This window comes from Pristiophorus japonicus, chromosome 16 (assembly GCF_044704955.1).
Source record: "Pristiophorus japonicus isolate sPriJap1 chromosome 16, sPriJap1.hap1, whole genome shotgun sequence".
Taxonomy (NCBI): Eukaryota; Metazoa; Chordata; class Chondrichthyes; family Pristiophoridae; genus Pristiophorus; species Pristiophorus japonicus.
The window spans coordinates 136,396,431-136,419,978 of NC_091992.1; the positions used below are offsets into that span (position 1 = coordinate 136,396,431).

Here is a 23,548-nt window from a genome sequence, read left to right on the forward strand (position 1 = left end):
TGGGGGAATATAAAGATAGCAGCACCTCTGACGAAATATCATCGACCTGAAACGTTAACTCTATTTCTCTCTCCACAGATGTTGCCTTACCTGCTGAGCATTTCCAGTGTTTCCTGTTTTTATTTCAAATAAAAGCTGATTTCAGTTTCAGAATCATAAACATTCCATTGTGTTTTATGTTACAATAGAGGACCTTCTGTTGATTAAAACACTTTGCCACACTTTATGTCTCAGCTTGGGGTCTCTCTCGGTCAGTAAATATTGGGAATATTCCTTAGAACCATTAGTAAATGGGACAAAAGCAGGCCTGAGCTAATAGCATATGATCCTTTGAGGTGCTATTTTGATTTAAGCTACTAGGAATGTGGGCTTCAAAATCTGCACCCGCAGTATATTTGCTTTTGTGTTAGCATCTCCTCCATTTGTCTTTAAACCGCGGGAAGAAAAAAAAAAGCAAGTGGCAAGGGGTGTAAATAAAGTCCCCAGCAACCAGCCCCGGGAGGACAGCAATTACCCAGCCCGCCTGTGCGCGGCACGTGACGTGTGGGAGCGCTCTATGTTTTTGTGCAGGAGCGCGGGGGGGCGGGGCTGGAAGCGCGCACGAGGGGGGGGGGGGGGGGGCGGGGCTGGAAGCGCGCGGCGCTCTGGGGGCGTGGCTGGGAGCGCGGGGACGCGCCAGTGGCTTCGAGCCTCGAGCGGCGTCAACAGGGAGCTCGAGCGCGGCGCGGCAGGGAGGCGACGGCAGCACCTGAAGCTGAGGAGAAATATTTTCCCCCTCGTTTCCCTCACACACTTTTCATCGGTGTTAAATTATTAATTGTATCTCGCATTAAATACACTTTTTTTAAACAATAAAAAAACAACAATGGAGCTGTACGACGGGGTGGTTTACCAGGACGACTCCAACACCAACGTGATGTCGGAGCGGGTGTCGGGCCTGGCGGCCAGCATTTACCGCGAGTTCGAGCGGATGATCCGCAAGTACGACGAGGACGTGGTGAAGGAGCTGATGCCGCTGGTGGTGGGCGTGCTGGAGAACCTGGACGCGGTGTTCGCCGAGAACCAGGAGCAAGACGTGGAGCTGGAGCTGCTGAAGGAGGACAACGAGCAGCTCATCACCCAGTATGAGCGGGAGAAAGCCCTGCGCAAGCACGCCGAGGAGGTGAGTGTCCCGGTTACCACCCCCACCCACCCCCGGCCTTGCCGGCTGCTGCCGCTTACTCCAGCCCGGGGCGGGCGGGGGGAAGACAGGGCCCCGCTCCTTCAATCAACACGGCTCCCGCTCAGACCTCTCAATCTAACCTCTGCTCCAAGCCCCGCCCGTCGCCTCCCCTGATTGGACGGCTGCGTCAGGCCATGGCCCGCCCAGCTCGCTTTCTGCACGGTGATTGATCCACCGCGCTGTCACTCACAGCTGGCCAACACGTTGAGTTGCAGCTGATGACAAGCTAACGGGCCCCAATGTTCAAAACAGCGCAACTTGTGATTTCTTTCTTTAATAAGAGGTTATTTATTCTGGGAGGCAGTGCAGGGGGGCTGTGCAGACACTGACTTGCTTGGATATTGTGTTTCTCTTTGCACTCTCCTGGGATGTGCTGGCACGGTGTTTTCCTACATGTCATCTGCATGAATAAGCTCAACACGGGATGTGGGCTGAAAGCAAAATCTTAGTCATGAGCTCCTACTCGACCAGAATTAACAATAAAATGAACAACCTTTTAATACCTCATTTGTCGTAGAACCTTCTTCACCCGCCTCCCACCAAAACAAACTACTGCATAGTTCACCGGCAACTAGTTAAGCTGTTAAAATGGGAACTCCCTTTTTCCCTTAGTTCAGATCTTGGGAGACGAATGGCCTCTATTTAGTTTTATTCCAGATAAAAGGTTTTGGGACGACTTCCTAAAATTAATAATCTATCTGAAACGTATATTAGAGAGCACAGTGAAACAAAGTGGACACAGTATAATTATCCTTATTTTGTAGGTATTGCATTGGATGCGATGCAGGGTTTGGAAGTGCAGCCTTTTTAATGACAAAAATTATATAATTAAACCACGCTGACAACTGCTGTATTTTCATAAACTATTTGCTTGCTGTTGTTTTCGTGGTGTATTTCAGAATCAGGGGCTGTTTGGGGCACCAAATTAAGTAATGATTTATTGGTGTTCAGAGTCTTCTAGTGGTGATGTATAGTAGGCTTTAGATGCTGAGCAGACAGTGCCATGGCAGGCATGTGTACGATTATATGGATATAGTGAATGAAAGCCCAGGTTGTAGTATGACATCATCATCTGCATCTTCAGTGCTTGTTAAATCCTCTTGCCTTCCAGTAGTGGATTATTGTAACCGGCTTCTTAGACAGGAGAGAATTCCACATCTTGCCGTTGGTCAGTACAGTCCAAAGGCATGTGCATCTTAATGTTTGTTTCTTTACCAGTGTTCCCCATCACCTCCCCCTTCTCTCTCTCGAAGCTGTTGACTGTGTTTTGAATTATGGTTTTACAAGTGTTATTTACCCCTTAGTACAGTATCCAAGTTGCTACTCAGTAGAAGGAAAGAACTTGGATTTATATGGCTCCTTTTACAATCTCAGGACATCTCAAAGCACATTGCAGACAATGAAGTGTGTGTAGTCACTGTTGCAATGTAGGAAATGGGGCAGCCAATTTGCTGACTGCATGGTCCCACAAACAGCAATGTGATAATCAAATAATCTGTTTGTGATGTTGGTTGAGGGATAAATATTGGTTAGGACACTGGCGAGAAATCCCCTACACTTTTTTGAATCGTGCCGTGGCATCTTTTACATCCATCTGAGAGCAGGTGGGGCCTCGGTTTAACATCTTTCTGAAAGACGGCACTTCTGATTTTGCAGCACTCCCTCAGTATCGCACTGGAGTGTTGGCCTAAACATTATGCTCAAACCTTCATCAGAGGCCAGAATGCTGTGCGTACGTTGACACTGAGTGTTTGTAGAATATTTGATGGTGAGGTGACAGGGCATTGTAGAGGGACCGAACTCTGTCCTCCTTTCACCTCCAGCTGGAGTAATGGTGCAACAGTTTGTGGGAAACCTCAGGTCAATTTCTCAGGTCAATTGTTAAGCTCCTGCTGCTGCTTTGGCCGAGCGCTAATTCAGCATGAACTGGAGATCTAACTTGGCATCATCTTGGTCTGTGTCGTTGAGCCACTTCCTAGATAAACTCATAATTGGGGAGCTTTGCACTACTGGACGATGTTCCATGCAAGTGTCAACCTTCAATACTGTGAAATGTAGCTGACCTGTTAATTTAATACAAGGTGATAATCACGGTAACAGATTTTTTTCATTTGTTCCTGGGATGTGGCGTTGCTGGCATTTGTTGCCCATCCCTAATTGCCTCTTGAAAAGGTGGTGGCAAGCTGCCGCCTTGAACTGCTGCAGTCCGTGTGCTGAAGGTGCTCCCACAGTGCTGTTAGGGAGGGAGTTCCACGATTTTGACCCAGCGACGATGAAGGAGCAGCGATATACTTCCAAATCAGGATGGCTTGGAGGGGAACTTGCAGGTGATGGTGTTCCCATGCGCCTGCTGCCCTTGTCATTCTTGGTGGTAGAGGTCGCGGGTTTGAGAGGTGCTGCAGAAGAAGCCTTGGTGAGTTGCTACAGTGCATCTTGTAGATGGTACACACTGCAACCACGGTGCACCGGTGGTGGAGGGAGTGAATGTTTAAGGTGGTGGATGGGCTGCCAATCAAGCGAGCTGTTTGTTCTGGATGGTCTCGAGCTTGTGTGTTGCTGGAGCTGGACTCATCCAGGCAAGTGAAGAGTATTCCATCACACACCTGACTTGTGCCTTGTAGATGGCGGAAAGGCTTTAGGGAGTCAGGAATTGAGACACTCGCCACAGAATACCCAGCTTCTGACATGCTCTTGTTGCCACAGTATTTATGTGGCTGGTCCAGTTAAGTTTCTGGTCAATGGTGACCACCAGGATGTTGATGGTGGGAAATTCGGTGATGGTAATGCCGTCAAGGGGCAATGGTTAGACTCTCGCTTGTTGGAGATAGTCATTGCATGGCACTTTTGTGGTGCGAATGTTACTTGCCACTTAGCCCAAGCCTGAATGTTGTCCAGGTCTTGCTGCATGCGGGCACGGACTGCTTCATTATCTGAGGAGTTGCGAATGGCACTGAACACTATGCAGTCATCAGCGAACATCCCCACATCTGACTGTGCACTTTATCATCCAAAAAGCCTACATTGAATACCAGCAGCGACATTCCATACAGTACTTCATTATATGCAACACTTGCCATACATATATCATCTAGATCTCTAATCCTTGTATACATAAATTCAAGTGCAGATTTATTTGCTGATCTTTGGATTAAGGTGGATGCCGCAGGCTATTGGTGAACAGGCCACTGGCATCGCACAACAATTTTTGCTAAGTCTTCTTTGCTCCCACAGTTGGGTAAAATTCTTTAGGTATCTTTGCCGGGACTTCAGCCGTCTACGCCACACGCTCTAGAATTACCTCTCGAGGCCATCTCCCTCTCCACCATCTTCTCTTTAAAACCTACCTCTTTGAAGAAGCTTTTGATCACCTCCTAATATCTCCTTTGTCTGAGTCCATCTTTGTCTGCATTTGTGAAGTGCCTTGAGATGTTGTTCTATGTTGAAGGAGCTAGATAAATACAAGTTATTTTCCTCCAGTTGTTCATGTAACATAAAGTTGGTTTGAGTAGAATAGAATCGAAGTACAGGAGGATGCCAATTGGTTCATTGTGTCTGCGCTGGCTCTCGGAGCTATTGTTTAGTCATTTCCCCTGTCCATTCTACGTTCCGTTTTATTTTTTTCCTTGTACAGTATCAGTTTCCATTCTAAAAGCATCGTGGATTTGATTTCCACCATTTATTTAAACAGCAACTTTTTTTTACTCTTAACCTCTCCTATTCTTTTGTGATCTTAAATTTATCTTGAAGTCCCAACTCTGTAACCACCGTTTGTAGGACAAGAGCAGGCCATTCTGCCTCTTGTGTATATGCTGACCTTTTGCTTGAGTGAGTCCAACTAATCCCATTGCCCTGCTCTTCCCATAACTCCATCCACCCCTGTGGCAAAGCTTTCTATGTGTTCTCTGCATAAAGAATAGTGGATATTTCCCTTATTAAAACCCTCATCATTTTGAACACCGCTATTAGATTTTCTTTACCTTCCCATTCTGGTCTTTCATAATTAGCACCTCTCCTTCCTAGTATTATCTTAGTAAGTCTCTTGTGTATCATCTCCATGGACTTGACACCCTTCTGAAAGTGGGGTACCTAAAACTGAACACAATATTCTAACCATTTAATATTCTAACTGTCTAATATTCTATACTAAACCCAAATAATTTGTTTAGGTTTAGTATTGCCTCATAGCTTTTTCACTCTGCCCATCTTTATAAAATCTATCATCCCATTCTTTTAACAGCTTCATCAGTCTGTTTTTCCATCTCTGAAGATTTGTAAATCAGAACCCCTTTGTCTTTCCTCTTTTTTTTTCTTTTTAAAGTTTCACCAGATAGTATGTTCCCTGATAGTGTATTGCATCACATTTGTCTGCATTCAATTTCATCTGACATCCATCTGCCCAATCTTATGACATCTCTCTGTTCTTCTGTCGTTGCTTATGGTCCCCTTCATGGGCTTTGTAGGCTATTATGGAAAGTAATATAAAAAAGAGCAAGAGTTGAAGTAATGGCAAAAATCTTCAATGGGTCCAAGATTCCCCCTTTTCAGCAATAGACCATGTACATTCTCGTGGGGGAAGGGGTTGAGCAGCGACTGGTACCTGTGATTTTTCTGAGATGGCTTCCTGTGAGTGATGCTTTCTGGTGGGAGCACCGGATTGTAGAATCACCTCTTATCTGGTCATTATCACATTGCTGTCTGTGGGAGCTTCTTGTGTGCAAATTGGCTGTCGTGTTTCACAACAGTGACTACACTTCCAAAGTACTTCATTGGTTGTAAAGCGCTTTGAGATGTCTGGTGGTCATGGAAGGCGCTATATAAATCCAAGTTTTTCTTTCTATCATGCAGTCTTGGCCCAACAGTTGCTTAAGCGTTTCAAGCTTGGTTTGACGTTTGTATTCTGTTTTAAAGCAAACTCATGAATTGGCCAAAGTAAGTTACCAAAACTCAACTTAAGTCATTAGGTTCTCCAACAGACACTTCATGTTTCCACCAGCCTGATCTATATGTTTTGGCCAAGCCTGAATTTACTTTTTCTTCCCATGTGGTTTGTTTTGGAAGCAGGGATGGGAGCGATCGGGTACGTTAAAATTAAAGACTTGCCTCTTTCAGGTATAATGCCTTGAGAAATGAGGGTTCAACCCTGGAGGAAAGTGATCTTGGAAACAGTTGGCACATTCAAAGTGGCACTACTGGTTGTACCTAAAAACTACTTGGCATAAAGGAGGAATTTAGTACCGTGTTTTATTCAGTACCTTGTGGTACCCTAAAATCTATATAATGGACAATGTGGGATTAATGCTTTTGCGACAAGATACTCTTGGTTTTATAGTGGGCCTGGATCCATGATTCTTGCACTGCTTGTGTAAATCTTGTAATGCATTCAATAACTTAGGTGGTCTGTCACTGCTGCTGAGATGGGAAGAATAGGAGGGAAACTTTGGAGACTTTTAGTACATTTTCTGAGTTTTATCATCTTGCCATATCCCTTTCCCGGCCACTTCAATGCCTTAGATTCCTCTGGATTGTGATGCCTGACTAATTTGCTATCCATCACAGCTGGGATTGGTAACTAACTCCGTGTGGGATTTGATGCAAATCCATGTCCTACCTATGTGTGACGTGGATAGCATCAACCTATTGCAGCAATTGCGTGAAGTTGTATTGGGGAAATCCACACATGAATGCTTCACGTATTGCAAATTAAAACCAAAAGTAGAACTATCATCATAAATCGGTAAAAGGAGCCAATTTTAAAGGAGTAAATTGCCATTCTTAGTAACTTATTGAACTAGCCCAATGAATATATCACTGAACATGCAAGATTGTGTTACGATTTCATTTATCTGATGTTCATTATTGAAGTAAAATGCAGTTTGCACATAGTGGAATAAATATAAAATTGGTACAATTGAAGGAATTTCAAATTATTAATGGAAACTCTTGTCCCAAAATTACAGTACATTATTATTTCCCGCTAAATGTCTGGTGCTTCCATAAAACAGCTTTTCTCTGTCACCTAACATGCACCCGAGAGGCTAGATCTCTGAGTATATCTCTTTCTTGGGCAATCTAACCTAGTTAAATTTAAAGTCATGTGACTGGCTTCTTTGACAACAAGCTCAGTTTTACATTGATCTAAAATTCCCTTGAACTTGTCATGAATCGTATCTACAGTGCTGATTACAACTTCTATTAACTCCCCTTGTAAATGTAAAATATAAAATAATGAACAGTTTTGTTAAATCTAAATTTATCTTGGAATTGATGTGATCAAAAGGCTGGACGGTGCTACCTAGTGAGATGCATTGTACTTGAGATAAATTCAATGACAAGAAGATTCAGTCTACTGCAACTTTTAAGGAAGTTTAAGCTAAATGTGTGTCTGGAAGATGATTACAGAACTGAGGAATTAATTCATATGGAAGACTGACTGGTTTGTGCTGTAAAAGCAATGTAAAATGACATTTCAACTGGCATGTGTGTTGGTGACTGCAGATGTAGCTCTTTTGTGTAAAGTAATAACATACTTTTTGTTTTTAAATTGGAGTACATTTTTTATGGAGTTAGTTTTAAAATTCCATCCAAATTGAACTTCCATTTCAATCATCATCATAGGCAGTCCCTCGAAGCGAGGATGACTTGCTCTCACGCCAAAAAGGGATGAGTTCACGGTGTTTCAATGAAGGACCTAATACTCCGGATCCCGAACTACATCCTGAAGGGTGGAAGATGCCTGTGCGTGGATTTTTTTTAACGTGTGGTGGCCGTTGCACACCAGCCACCACACGGGCTTGACCGAACAAGGTCTTGGTCCAGTGGCAAGGATTACCAAAGACTAACTGGAGACCAGCTCTGCTGCACAGACTGAGCGCGCACACATATCGCAGTGTGGGCTGGCCCGTGCTCGGCTCTTCTGGGCCCAGAACTCGTGCTTCTCCTGGGCCCTGCTCACTTCCCTCTACGGACTCTTGCCGCTCCTTCGCCCCTCCTGCTGTGCCTGCCCACACCGCAATCAGCAACCTGGCTTCGTAGCCGTCGCCCTCCTGCAGCAACACGCGCTGCTCCCTGCAGTGGTATGCTGCCGCACGCTGCTCCCTCCAATGGCCCCGGCCTGCTGATGGTCTTGCAGGCTGGGACCATTTCAATATTTTCATAAATATGAGCATAGTGCATTCTGAATAGATTTGAGGAAATAGTATATCCATAATCAACCTCGAGCAGTAGATTAAACTACATATTGAATCGTGTTTTTGTGTGCGAAGAGTGTTGGACCAGTTATTGGAAACATGCTTTTAGTAATTTTAGTTTTCACTCTGCCTTCAAACAAAAAATAAAGTAACCTTCTATTGTTGTTGCAGTCTTCCTTAGTATTAATACCTTGTAATGTGATCAAGGAAAACAAATGTTTTCATTAGTCTGAACAGGATCCTATCCTATAATATGGCTCGTGAATAGATTTCATGAGGGTATAATTTTGATGTCTGGTAAATTATACAGTACAGTGTTAAGTGCTTTAGTCATTTCTTATGTATTTAAAGCTGCATAATTCCACTGTATTTTCAACTCTGTTAGTTTGCTAACATTTTTAGGTACCTGAAAAATATTTAAAATCAATCCATCTTTAAGAAGGTATTAGTTTTCGGGTTGGTAGTCCCCATTGTTGATGTTTTGACTCGTATTTGTCCCATCTAGATTTTCCCAGCCGTCTTGGCAGATGCCTGATGACAACAATGTAGTTGAAAATAGCTGTGTTAATCATCATTCTTTTAAAAAAAAAAGTCAAATACATCTCAAAGTATTTAGCAAAGACATGGTGAAGGTAGGAAATTGCATCAGTTGCAATTTTGCTATTACTTGTTCCATGTTTGCACTCATCCTGGATTAAGTCATGAAGCCAAGAAATTTCCTATATTTGAATCTTTAAGACTGATTCATTCCTGCATATGATCATTTTGGAGCACTGTTATTTTCACGTGATCTCGTGCTGATGTTTGTAAAGACTGCTGTATAAGAGCAAATGCATGGCCAATTTGCATAAGCTTCAAAAGAATGGGGATTTGTAATGCTGAACCCTAACATTTTCCCCCCTTTTAACTTTGTTTCATTAACTGTCCGTTCTTGAAGGTGTTGAAACACAGAAACATAGAAAATAGGTGCGGGAGTAGGCCCTTCAAGCCTGCACTGCCATTCAATAAGATCATGGCTGATCATTCCCTTGGCAACCCTTTCCTGTTTTCTCTCCATACCCCTTGATCTCTTTAGCCGTAAGGGCCATATCTAACTCCCTCTTGAATATATCCAATGAACTGGCATCAACAACTCTCTGCGGCAGGGAATTCCACAGGTTAGCAACTCTCTGAGTGAAGAAGTTTCTCTTCATCTCAGTCCTAAATGGCCTACCACTTATCCTAAGACTATGTCCCCTGGTTCTGGATCTCCCCAACATCAGGAACATTCTTCCCGCATCTAACCTGTCCAGTCCCGTCAAAATCTTATATGTTTCTATGAGATCCCCTCTCATCCTTCTAAACTCCAGTGAATACAAGCCCAGTTGATCCAGTCTCTCCTTAAATGTCAGCCCAGCCATCCCTGGAATCAGTCTGCACTCCCTCAATAGCAAGAACATCCTTTCTCAGATTGGGAGACCAAAACTGAACACACTATTCCAGGTGAGGCCTCACCAAGGCCCTGTACAACTGCAGTAAGACCTCCCTGCTCCTAAACTCAAATCCCCTAGCTATGAAGGCCAACATACCATTTGCCTTCTTTACCGCCTGCTGTACCTGCATGCCAACTTTCAATGACTGATGAACCATGACACCCAGGTCTCGTTGCACCTCCCCTTTTCCTAATCTGCCACCATTCAGATAATATTCTGCCTTTGTGTTTTTTCCCCCAAAATGGATAACCTCACATTTATCCACATTATACTGCATCTGCCATGCATTTGACCACTCACCTAACCTGTCCAAGTCACCCTGCAGCCTCTTAGCGTCCTCCTCACAGTTCACACCGCCACCCAGTTTAGTGTCATCTGCAAACTTGGAGATATTACACTCAATTCCTTCATCTAAATCGTTAATGTATATTGTAAAGAGCTGAGGTCCCAGCACTGAGCTCTACGGCACTCCACTAGTCACTGCTTGCCATTCTGAAAAGGACCCGTTTATCTCGACTCTCTGCTTCCTGTCTGCCAACCAGTTCTCGATCCACGTCAGTACATTACCCCCAATACCATGTGCTTTGATTTTGCACACCAATCTCTTGTGTGGCACCTTGTTAAAAGCCTTTTGAAAGTCCAAATACACCACATCCACTGGTTCTCCCTTGTCCACTCTGCCAGTTACATCCTCAAAATTCCAGAAGATTTGTCAAGCATGATTTCCCTTTCATAAATCCATGCTGACTTGGACCGATCCTGTCACTGCTTTCCAAATGTGCTGCTATTTCATCTTTAATGATTGATTCCAACATTTTCCCCACTACTGATATCAGGCTAACCGGTCTATAATTATCCATTTTCTCGCTCCCTCCTTTTTTAAAAAGTGGTGTTACATTAGCTACCCTCCAGTCCATAGAAACTGATCCAGAGTCGACAGACTGTTGGAAAATGATCACCAATGCATCCACTATTTCTAGGGCCACTTCCTTAAGTACTCTGGGATGCAGACTATCAGGCCCCGGGGATTTATTGGCCGCCTTGTGCTGGGTCTGGTTCCATGAGTGATGGTAGCCCTCAGGTACACTGTCCAAGTGGTCATTCTTCAAAGTTGAGCTTGGATATTGAGTGTCGTTAGGCTTTTTGACATTATTTGGTGAGAGAAAATCATAGTTGATCTGAATCCTGACCTTGCCCAAAGTTCATATGCAGAGTTTCCAACAAGGATCCTGAGGCCTATTAAGGTGCCCCCACTGACTTATCCCTATGTCTGTAACCTCTTCCAGCCCTACAACCCTCCGAGATCTCTGCACTCCTCCAATTCTGGCCTCTTGCGCATCTCCGATTGTAATTGCTGCACCATTGATTCAGCTGCCTGGGCCCTAAGCTTTTAGAATTCCCTCCCTAAACCTCTCTGCCTCTCTCTCCTACTTTAAGATGCTTCTTAAAACCTACCTCTTTGACCAAGTTTTTGGACATCTGTCCTAATATCTCATTACGTGACTAGGTGTCAGATTTTGTTTAATAATCGCTCCTGTTAAACACCTTGGGACATTTTACTATGTTAAAAGTGCTGTATAAATACAGATTGCTGCTGTTGTTGACTTGTAGTTTGACAATAGTTTAAAAATATCATAATCCTAGAAAGTTTCTGTGCAGAATGTTCATCCAATCAAGGCTGGATTGATGTTTTACTTTACAAGACATCCATTTCATCCAGTTGCATTTAACTTAAAACCCTCATCCTTGGCTTCAAATCTCCGTGCAATCTTGCCTCTTCTCACCTACATCCCCGACTCTTCCGACGCCCTCCACCACCAACAGTTTCCAGTTTCCTAGCCCTAACTGTCTCCTTTTCACTAGACGCCAGTCCCTCTACACCTCCAACTCCCACCACGACGGCCCTAGGGCCCTCCACTTCTTTGAGGTGGAGAAGAAGGGCCATGAGTACGGGGGTTTATACAATTGATTTTGTTTGTATCAGCTAAATGGGTGATAAATTATTGATAGTTGCGTAGATGTCAAAAAGGCAAAAGTAGCCTTTATGTTTTCTCTAATTGTGTCCTTTTGTCTGTCAAATTGAAAATATTTCCATCAACCAAAGTAACTGTCAGCCTGTTCAGCTGTCGGCCTTGGCTCAGTGGTAGGTAGCACACTCTCCTCTGAGTTAGAAGGTATGGGTTCAAGCCCTCTTCCAAAGCACATAATCCTGGCTGATGCTGCAGTGCAGTACTGAGGGAGTGTTTCAGATGAGGCATTCAATATCTGTTCTCACTATCCCATGGCACACTTTGAAGAAGAGCAGATGAGTTCTCCCCAGTGCCCTGGCCAATATTTATCCCTCAATCAACACCTGAAACAGATGCTCTGGTCATTTATCACATTGCTGTTTAAATAATAAAATAGAATCATAGAATGGTGATTTGGCCTGTCGAGACCATGCCAGCTCTCTGCAAGAGCACTTCAGCTAGTCCCACTCCCCCGCCCTTTCCCTGTAGCCCTTCATTTTTTTTTCCTTCAGGTACTTATCCAATTCCCTTTTGAAAGCCATGATTGAATCTGCCCCCACCATCCTTTCAGGCAATGCATTCCAGATCCTAACCACTCGCTGCGTAAAAAAAAAAGTTTTTCCTCATGTCGCCTTTGGTCCTTCTGCCAATTACCTTTAATCTGTGTCCTCTGGTTCTCGGCCCTTCTACCAATGGGAACAGTTTCTCTGTATCTCCTGTCTAGACCCCTCATGATTTTGAACACCGCTACCAAATCTCCTTTCCACCTTCTCTGCTCCAAGGAGAACAACCCCAGCTTCTCCAGTTTATCCACGTCACTGAAGTCCCTCATCCCTGGAACCATTCTTGTAAATCTTTTCTGCACGCTCTCCAAGGCCTTTACATCCTTCCTAAAATGTGGTGGCCAGGATTGGGAGTTTGTGGGAGCTTGCTGTGTGTAAATTGACTGCCGTGTTTCCTACATTGCAACAGTGACTTCTAAAGTACTTTGTTGCTTTGAAGCACTTTGAAATGTCCTGAGTCTGTGAAAGTGACTATATAAATTCAAGTCCTCTGTTTCCTTTCCTCTGCAAATGTGATCTGCAGTGCCCTGTGCCATGGACCATTCAATTTTTAATGATAATTAACACAAGTTTTTTGAACTTGCATAGAGTTTACAGCACAGAAACAGGCCGTTTGGCATCCAGTCCATGCTGGTGTTTATGCTCCACTTGAGCCGCCTCCCATCCTTCCTCATTTAACTCTATCAGCAAAAATCTCTCTTCCCTTCTCTCATACTTATCTAGCCTCCCCTTAAATGCATCTATATTATTCGCCTCAGTTACTGCCTGTGGTGGAGAGTTCCACATTCTCACCACTCTCTTCTGCATTCCCTATTTGATTTTTTTGGTGATTTATCTTATATTGGTGGCCTCTAGTTTTGCTCTTCCCCACAAATAGAAACGCTCTCTCTGTATCCACGCTATCAAAACCGTTCACAGTTTTAAAGGCCTCTATTAGGTCACCCCTCTGCCTTCTCTTTTCAAGAAAGAAGAGACCCAGCCTGTTCATCCTTTCCTGATGTGTATACCCTTGCAGTTCGAGTATCATCCTTGTAAATCTTCTACTCTGTGTGGTCTGACCAAGGTTCAATACAGGTTTAGCATAACTTCCCTACTTTTCAATTCTATCCCTCGAGAAATAAACGCTCATGCTCGTTAATGACCATATTCACCTGCGTCACTACTTTTAGTGATTTGTGTATTTGGTCATAGCATTTGCCATTGGGATGATTTGTTAAACCCAAGGGCAAGTAAACTGGGATGTTAGTTTTATAAATGTTGAGAGTTTATGTTCTTGAAGCACTTCGGCATTTAAAGAATTGCAGTTGACTTGCAAATGCTTGATTCTCTTTCCGTTGGCTAGAGTTCGTAATATAAACTTGCAAACTTGTCTTGTTCTGTTGGCAGTGGAGTCCCACTTATCCCTTTCCACATCTGTTTGCAGTGGGTGGAAGTGTCAGTGGGGAAGGATGGTGTTGGGAAACCAGTCTACCATAACTCCTAAAACCATTACTGAAATGTAAAAATACCTTGCCATTAAAAATACATGGTGCCGTACGACATATTGTGGAAGGAAAAAGACTAGCCAAGGAACACTTTCCATTTCGATCAGGATTGAATAAGAATTCTTCTCGACAGGGTCTCTTGGAGTAGATTAATTTTCATGAGTTATTTGCTCAGGAAACTTCACAATAGGTAACTGTAGACAAACAGTATTTATAAGAGAATAATTTCCTCGAAGCTATGCATTTTTTGCTAGCATTCTAAAGTTGGAGGTTTTGTTGTGCAATTGCTAATGGCAAATTAAATGAAAAGAACTACAGCTAGTTACAATTTTTTTTGCTAGAATTCCTGTGCCAAATTTCAAAATGGGCACTAATTGCCTCAAATAGTTTCTGCTATCTCATGAATACAGTAGATCTGGTGCTTCGCCCAAGTTCTGGTCTTCAAGTTTGAGTCGGGGCAGTGGGTTTTCATGGACTGTTTGGCCGATGGCAGCATAATACTTGTGCTGATTCTGATTCTACATGCAGGGTCAGTGGATAGTAATGGAGACAGGAACCCTGACTGCTTTTGTTTCCTGTTCCCTACCCAGAGACAAACTATTTTTTTTCCAGAAAATAATTGTAATTGGCACAATGTATTGACTTTTGTCATAGTTTTTCCTTGATTAGGGATAGAATCAGAATTCTCATTTATGTTCCCTGATTGAGAAAATCTTAATTTGCACCACTCAGAAATTTTTAATCAGTGCGAAAATCCTAAACAAAGTCTGATGCATCACACGGATATTTTTGTGACGTGGCAAAGTTGTTGCAGTTTCTTACCAACTTTCAGTGTATGTGTGTGTGTATAGGATGCAATTAAATACACGGTACTTGGGCTAAGAATAAAATCAACATCGTGAAGCTATTTTTTTTATAAGTACACCAAGATGTTAGAATTTATGGGCTCAAAATTGGCCAGGAGTTACTCCATTTTTTTGGGAGCAAATTGATTTTTCTGGAGTACCTTAATAATCCCCATTTTGCACATTCAATTTGCGGCAGTGTAAGTGAGTTAGTTAGAATTTTTTTAGTTTAATTTTTTTTAAAAAGGGGGCGTTACCAGCCACCTACGCACATTTTGGCCATTTAGGCCACTTTGGACAGCTAATAGTTACTCCAAACTAACTTAGGCCAGCATATGTGGCTGATTGTGAAAACCCTTGTGCAGAGTTAAGAAATCAGCGCAGGTAGGTACATCGGAGGCCATTCGGCCAGAGATAGGGAAGGGAAGCGGAGAGGATCTTGTAAAGCACTAAACAAAGCACAACAAGTAGTAAGCATTCAAGAAGACATAAAAACATTCAAGAAGAAATAAAAAGTAAAACTAAGTCCTACCTTCATATCAAAACTCGGCCCTGGAAGTCAGCGGGCCAGCTGGTGCGGGAGGCCACTTGGCCGGGGATCGGTGCGGAACGATTGGGAGAGCAGAGGGAACTGCCCGTCGACATCGAAGCACACACAGGCTGGCTGGCTGGCTGCAGGAATAAACCTCACGGACAGGCTCATCTTCAACCCGGGAACATTACAGATTACTATAAAACACTGACAGCAGCCAGTGACAATCAATCAATCAATCAAACCAAATGAAGATCCAGAATGGAGATTGCTTCTGAATGAATCCTCCCAGCGATGCAGCAAGTCCAGGGATCTTCACTTCAGGATCAACCTCAGGCCTGGGCTGATAAGTTTGAGGATAATTCTCCTTTTTCAGCAGGGTTTGCTGGGCTGTAACCAGATTTCGTGTCTCCTCCTTTCTTCCACATAACGTAATTAGGGCGACGGCAGCAATCTCAATTCCAACAATCAGACTGAGATTTGTTTCTCTTGGAGATCCTGAAGTCACTCGGAACGTCGCGTCCCAGTCTCAGCCTGGGATGGGGGTGGGACGCACACAGAGATGCTGGGGGGTGAGGAGCGACTGCGCATACACGCACATTCCAATGTGCATGTGGAGAGCTGCCGGCACTGTTTCTGGTGCAGGGTCCTAGCTCCGCCCCCGAATCGACTGGCCATGCTGCGCCAAGCCCCGGGAGAGGCAACACAGCGGCCAGAATCGGAGGACATTTTTTCGGCGCCCTTTTCAGTGCAGCTCCAGTGAGTGTGGCAAAAATCTGCAGGGGTCAATTTTGAGCCCCATGTACTTGGATAATTCTGAAATTGTATCTCTTGTGCTCTGATTATAATTTACAATCTCTTAAAATCATATGGAATTGGTTTGATGAGTGTTGAACAGTTTGGTGTGCTTAGCCAGGAGGAGAAAACTAAGAAGTGTAATGAGCGATGGAATCTGAGTGAAAAAAATTCTCCTTTAAGCTATTAAGAACATTCAAAGAATATGCAACAGTGTGGCAGAATATCTGAAATGAATGCCAAATTAATACAATAAATGTTAACTGACATCACTTTGCTTAATTCAATCAATTTTGATGTAAATTGATAGTACCACTGCGCTTGACAGACTGCGAACCTTTCTCTCTTCTACTGTGACTTTCAAATTGCAGAACATCTTTCAAAATCATTTTAAACTGGGACTTGGACTACAGGAACTTGCCACCCATGGCCTAAACTAAAAGGAACCCTCAACACAGGGAAACAGTACTTGGAGGCAGACTTTGGGAAGAACAAAAATACAAAACCAAGCAAAAAAAAGACTAGCAGGCGTAACTTTAAACTCTGCATTACTCAATTTCTTCTCCCACCCAACTCTTATTTTTCGATGGCCTAATTGTCTCTTATGGTCGAAGTTAGCGCATGCAGCCTACTGCCTATCTATTTCGAATGCAGCTTTTGATGATGACTATGCCAGTAATGAAATAGCCAGATGACTATATTTCCAAATTCCTTTTCCATTTGAGGAGGTGCTTGGTCTCTGCTTTAATCGGCGTTATGGATATGTTAAAAGTATAAGCAGAAGGGATTAATTTGGGTTCAGTGATGGCACTCTTGCTTCAGAGACACAAGGGCAAATTTTCAAGCCCCACTCCAGGACTTGAGCACATCATCTAGACTAACACTTCAGTGCCGTACTGAGGGAGTGCTGCAATGTCCGAGGTGCTATCTTTCGGCTGACATGATATGAGGCCTCATATGTATGCTCAAGTGGATGTAAATGGTACCAAAGTGTTGCTTAAAGAGCACATAAATGCTCCCAGTTCCTTGACAACATAAACACCAACAAAAACTCATTAGCTGGTCATTTATCTCATTACTGTTTGTGGGAGAAGTTATGCACAAATTGGCTGACGCGTAATGGTGAGCATTTCAAAAATAAATTAATTGGTTCTAAAGCACTTTCGTATGTCCTGTAGTCATGAGAGGCACTATATAAATGCAAATGCTTTTTTTTGGTCTTTTTCTCTCGTCTGGATTTTAGCAGGTCCTGTAGGTGGGCACAAACAGGATAGGTGAGGTTGACTGGGCTTTTCTCATTTCCTTGAATTTATGCACCATATGCTTCAAATTGAATTTGGCAAATCAGCACAACTTAGATGCTGAGAGGTTGTTTCCCTGGTTAGAGAGTCTAGAAATAGGGGGTCATAGACTCGGGATAAGGGGTCAGCCATTTAGGATTGAGATGAGGCAAAATTTCTTCACTCAGTGTTGTGAATCTTTGGGATTCTCTACCCAGAGGCTGTGGATGCTGAATTGTTGAGTATCTCCTGCGAGAGAGAGATTTTTTGAACACTAAGGGAATCCAGGGATATGGGGAAAGTTCAGGAAAGTGGAATTGAGGTCGAAGTTCAGCCATGATATTGAATGGCAGAGCAGGCTTGAGGGGCCGAATGGCCTACTCCGATTTCTTATGTTCTTATCACCATTTATATCCACTAAACCTGAAAGACAGAAATGTTAGCTCAAGAAAAATATTGTGCTAATTAATTTTGTTCTCTGAATTGCTGGGTAACACTTTTTTTCCCAACATTTGTACTAAATACGCACTTTCATGTTTCATTGGCGATAGAAATACATAGAGAATATAACTCGTGTGCTTTGCCGTGACTTTCTGATGTGTTTACATTGGAAAGTTGTTCACCAGGTGCTGAGACTACTGTGCTCCAGAATCTGCTCTATCTTTCTCATAAAATGGTCTGCAAGTTCTGTGTTGTTTCTGACCGTGCTGAAGTCGGGTTGTTTATATTAGTAAGTGCTCTCAAAAGCACTAGAGAATAAAGTAATAGTGCGACAAAGTCCCAATTCTAGCCTTGCTGATACATAGAAGTACTGTGCATAATCCAGATGTTTCCCTACTGAGAGGGCTCTTGTGCACTTCCAAGTTGCTTTTTTCCAGAGTGCCCATGACCTGGGAGAAAGTTGCAGATCAGTGCTCTGTTCTTGATGTGTTGCATGGAGAGGCAGGGAAAAAGAGGAAAATAACTTCATGTGCATGCTTGGTTCCCAGTGTTTTTCAGGTAGAAATGTGAGACCTGATTGCCCTGACCGCACAGATTATTTTTACAAAAGAGCTGAGACTTTGCTATCTGGAAGACAACTTGATGCGGCTCCTGATACCGAGAATGCCAAATCATAGCCGGCACAATCCTTCAGTTATGAATTCTTTCACATTCATAAAAGCCTGTTGTATATCAGCATTTCACCTTCACTTGCCAGTGTCCACTGTCTGCTCAGCTAATAACATCAAAATATACTTGCTTGGGGTGCAGGCTTGTTTCCTTATTGTACTGTGCTGATGTCCAATTTTAGTATTGCAAGTTACTGGAAATGTGATTAATGATGCACAATGGACTTCTGCATTGTTTTTCTAATGAAAAGATTAGTACACGGGCGAGGATTTTCATTCCATTTCATTTCTTTCCTTCCCCATTCTATTTGCCCCCCTCCACCAACAAGGTAGGGAATTGAGGTTAAAAAGTGGTGGTACGGTTTCTGTTCCATATTTCTAGAAGTGAAATGAGTCACTGCAGACTTTCACCACATTTTATAGATAGAGTTCTCCTGAAGATAACTTCTTCATTGTTTCAGGCATGGTAGAAACAGTTGTTGTGAGTAGACATTGAGTTCTTCGTTTCAATTTGTCTACTTGGTATCCAGGCAGACAACTTTAGCACATTACTGTCTTCTTTCCTTCACAATCAAGAGAAGGCAGTGTTGTCATCCGTGTCACTGATCTGCCAGGATTCCACTTCACTGCCTGTCGATACAAAGCTTAGCAGCCTGGCTGAAACAAATGTAGAAAGTAAGATGAATGGAAGAAAATACAAGGTATTTTGATTTTTTTATAGCAGGGTGGGAATGGGAAGTAAGTATGACTCATTGTTCTCCCCCCTCCTCTGAGGGAATCACCTGACTTCAACTTGGTGTTTCTGATTCAGGTTGCCCCTGTAATCATCAACTTGCTGTGTGAGGAATTGGTGCGAACTCTGGCTGCGGCATTTGGTGACGGGGGTTTGAATAAAACAACACCAGAACTAATTCAGTTCAGTATTTTGTCTGTTGGAAACAGTGTTTACATTTTAAATTAAGTACACTATTAAACACACAGAAATGGATGAGAAGTTGTTAATTTATTTGCAATGTAAAACTAACGTAAAATACTAATGTCAAATGTGCTTAAATTTTGAAAATTGTGGTCTTGACTGGTAAATATGTTCCTCCCCCACCTGACCCCTCAAATGCATGCCTAGCCACAACAAACTTAATATGCCCTCCTGTAAATACACACTGACTTTGCAAAAATGCATCTGTATAAACTTCTGAAACTTAATTTCAAAAATTCAAGACAATGTATACCCTTTTAAAATATCGTGACATTTATTGCTATGCAGGGAGCTGCACTGCCTGATTTTACATTGCAAGCTCCAATACACGGAGGGCTGAGATGCAGGAAGGCTGAGTTCGGGTCAGCAGGGGCCCATGGTAGTGCTGTGGATCTGCGATGAGCTTTCCTGCTGCTCAGAAGGGGAAGTAAACAAAAAGTATTCCTTATCATTTCTTGGGTTAGGTCGCTGTAGAACTGGCAAAACTAGTTGCAGCTTGTATGGCACTTACTCCACCTAGTTTTTTGCAGAAGGTTCTTGAAACAAGCAGAGCACCCTTTGCATGTTTATATTGATCTAATGCTGATTTCAGGCAGCCACCAGGTATGCCAAAAAGTGGACCAATGTTTCTGTACAAATGGGATTTAATCTGCTGCAGTACAGATTAGGTGCAGGACGCCATGCCCAGAAATTGGTGTATATTGTACTAATTTTACACCCAATAATCAGGCAAAACGCAAACTGATTTCTACTCCAATGTGCCCAAAAATATTTGTTGAATGTGGCCTGTGCCAAGTGCCAGGATGTCTGATCAGACCCATTGAGTTAAGTTTGATTTTCTGTCAGTTTTATATTTGTGTGTGTGTGTGTGTGTGTGTGTGTGTTTGTGTAAAGTAGAGTAACCTTTTTGTAAAAGTGCAGCTGTATTTGTAGTTTTGCTGAACTTTTAAAAAAAATATATATATATATTCTACAGCTCTTGTATCCAGAAAGTTGCTTGTGGTATTATGGGAATAGTTAATGGTATAGTCATTACCTCACCTCCTTGCAACAGTCGAATTGGGTGTTGTCCCTTCGTGTTACTATTAAGAGTAAACAAGACAAGGAGGAACAGTGCAGGAACTCGGCAGCTGACTTATCTATTTGGCTGACTAATAACTTGAGTCATTGTTGGATATAAATCTGATGACTGGAAAAGCAAATATGTTAGGATAAGCACTGGAGCATCTAACTTAAATTCTGCCTGAGAATATAGGCTCATGTAGGAAAAACTTTGGCACCTCAGATTAAACTGTATTGCCAAACGGACAGGTCTTCAAATACTTAAGTGCTTTAAAAAAAATTATATCCAGGATACAACTTTGGTTTTAATCAAACATTTGATTGCAATTTTCCCATTGGAAAAACTTTATTTCCCTCTTTTGAACACCACTGTTTTCAGTAAACCTCTTGGAAGTGTTTAAAACATCCAATTGTAGCACATAAATATCCCTAATCAGTTCTAAAAAATGTTTTAATGTTTTCAGGAGATTTTTTGTGCCGAGTAATGCGAGGATATTCATGCTGAGGAATGGAAATATAGGGCCCAAGTTTCCACATGATTTGCGCCTGATTTTTAGGAGCAACTGGTGGAGAACGGACTATCTTAGAAATCGCAATTCTCCACATTTTTTTTTCTGCAGTTCTAGTCAGGTAGAACAGTTCTACTTTGGAGCAGAATTTTTTCTTCAAAAGGGGGCGTGTCCGGCCACTGACGCCTGATTTGAAAGTTTCCACAGTGAAAACGTACTCCAAACTAAAGTAGAATGGAGCAAGTGAAGATTTTTGTAGAACTGAAAAAACCTGTTCTACACTAAAAAATCAGGCGCAGGTTACAAATTAGGCGTCCAGAACGAGGGGGGGGGGGAAGGGAAGTCATTAAATTCTACAATAAATCCTTATTTATACTTACACAAATAAATCCAACCTGAATAAACATTTATAAGCAAAGAAAAGATTAAATAAACCATCTTCCTACCTGTGTGAAAGTGCTTCAGGCACGGAGAATTCTGCAGTCAGCCTGAGGCGCCCGTTCTTTCCTGCGGGGGGGGAAGGCGCCCGTTCTGCCCGCGGGGGGGGAGGGGAGAGGAGGCGCCCATTCTTTCCTGCGGGGGGGAGGAGGAGGAGGAGGAGGAGAGAGAGGAGGCGCCCATTCTTTTCCGCGGGGGGGGGGGAGGGCATATGATCTTAATGCTCATTCGCAGGGCGAAGGCATATGAACTTTATCTTTGTGTTTTTGTTGGTGAAATGGTAAGACAAAAGGTAGAGTGTGAGTGTTTTTTGATCGTTGTGTTTTTATCTGCTAAAATGGTGTATGACATGGCTGAAAATGTTGGACTTCAGCACCATGGAAACACCAGCAACATTGCATGGAGAGGTGAGCGCTCATTGTGATCAGCTCAACCAATGGGAATAACCGTTCCAGGCCAACAGAAGAAAGCAATCGCACCAATAATGAGCAGCTCGGCAGCATCCAATCATGTTCTGGGTGAGGAGCAGGGCAGGTCTGATGCATCTCGTGTGTGTCAACATTCTCAGCTATTGTTCTGATGAAGTCAAAGTACCACTTGCTAGTGGACAAAAATCGAGAAGCTGCAATAAGATGCAGCGTATCTGATAAATTCATGCCAGAGTTAAAAACTTTGGTGAAAGGGAAAGACTGCAAAGGTTGACACTGAATTGTGGTAGATATTGTTAAGTAAGTATACTCGTGGGGTACATTTACCTGTATTGTGTGTAAGGCATTTTGCCTAATAGTGCCTGTGGCTAAAATGGTAGCCACACCTGTCCAATAAAAATTGCTGACTTGCCACAACACTGGTGTAGAAAAGCATGCCAGGAGCAGCATCAGACTTACCTGAAAATGAGGTGCCAACCTGATTAAGTGGTAACACAGGATGACATGCATGCTAAACAGTGCAAGCAGCGTGCTATAGACAGAGCTAAGCATGTCCACAACCAATGGATCAGATCAAAGCTCTGGAATCCTGCCACATCCAGTCATGAATGGTATCTCCTACTTTGGCTTGGCGTCTTTTTTTTTACCCTTACACCTCTGTTTCTTTTACAATAAAAGCACTTTATAATTAAAAGTTGTTGCTTGGCTTACAATATTTCCCTTTTGAGGTCATGCAGTTTGATATTCAACATTGTTTTGTAATATTGGTAGCTTTTGCAACATCTGACGAATTCCAGGTTACAACCCAAGTAAAGTGTGTGTGTGAGGTTTGAGTTTGGATTTTTTCCTACTTCTCCCTCAACCCAGCATTTAACTAGCCTGCTGTCTAAGTTGACGTGAAGATGGTTGATTGAGCAAGGTATTGGAGAGCTGTCAGCATCTGTGGAACATAAGAAATAGGAGCAGGAGTAGGCCATTTGGCCCCTCGAGCCTGTTCCGCCATTCAATAAGATCATGGTTGATCTTCGTCTCAACTTCACTTGCTTATACTGTCCCCATATCCCTTGATATCCTTAATATCAAAAAATCTATCGATCTGTCTTGAATATTCTCAACGACAGAATATAACATGGCCTCCTACCTTGTTCTGGTGACAGCAGAGGCTGTTGCCACATATATGATCTCTGTTTCTTGGCAGCTACATGTGTGGTGCTGATTTTAGTTATTTGATGCCAGGACATTGGTCGGAACGTGTTGCCAGTTTGTTTAAAAATAAATAAATGGTATCAGCCATCACTTTTCCTTGTGATTTTTTTTTTGTCGTCTTCAACCAGGATGAGAGACCTGCACTGGCCAAAGAAAGCAGCGTCCCAGGCATTTTGAATACACGCTTGCTCTTCTGATAAATGTAACATCACTTCTCATCATGAGCTTGTCGGTAAACAAGACATTCAAATAAACATACTGAAAAATGTTATTTTGTACAGGGTCTGTTCCAAGAAATTTTATTTTAAGTTTCCAGATGGGGAAGGTGGTGCATTTTTTAAAAATTCTACAGGAATAAGGCAGCAATTAATTCAGGCAAAGGTCTTTTTAAAGATAAAACTACCAGTGAAAAGGGTCAGGCTGAAATCGAA

General features: G+C 42.8%; 1 protein-coding gene across 4 annotated transcripts in view; it reads left to right on the forward strand.

Annotated features, from left to right (window-relative positions):
- The first annotated feature begins 676 nt into the window (after positions 1 to 676).
- LOC139226871 (C-Jun-amino-terminal kinase-interacting protein 4-like) overlaps positions 677 to 23,548 on the forward strand; it is a 279,135-nt gene continuing 256,263 nt past the window's right edge. For all 4 annotated transcript variants that reach the window (XM_070857971.1, XM_070857972.1, XM_070857973.1 and 1 more), the window contains exon 1: positions 677 to 1,162. In XM_070857971.1, the coding sequence (XP_070714072.1) occupies positions 866 to 1,162 (297 nt within the window). In that variant the 5' untranslated portion in view covers positions 677 to 865. The remainder of the gene's footprint in view (positions 1,163 to 23,548) is intronic.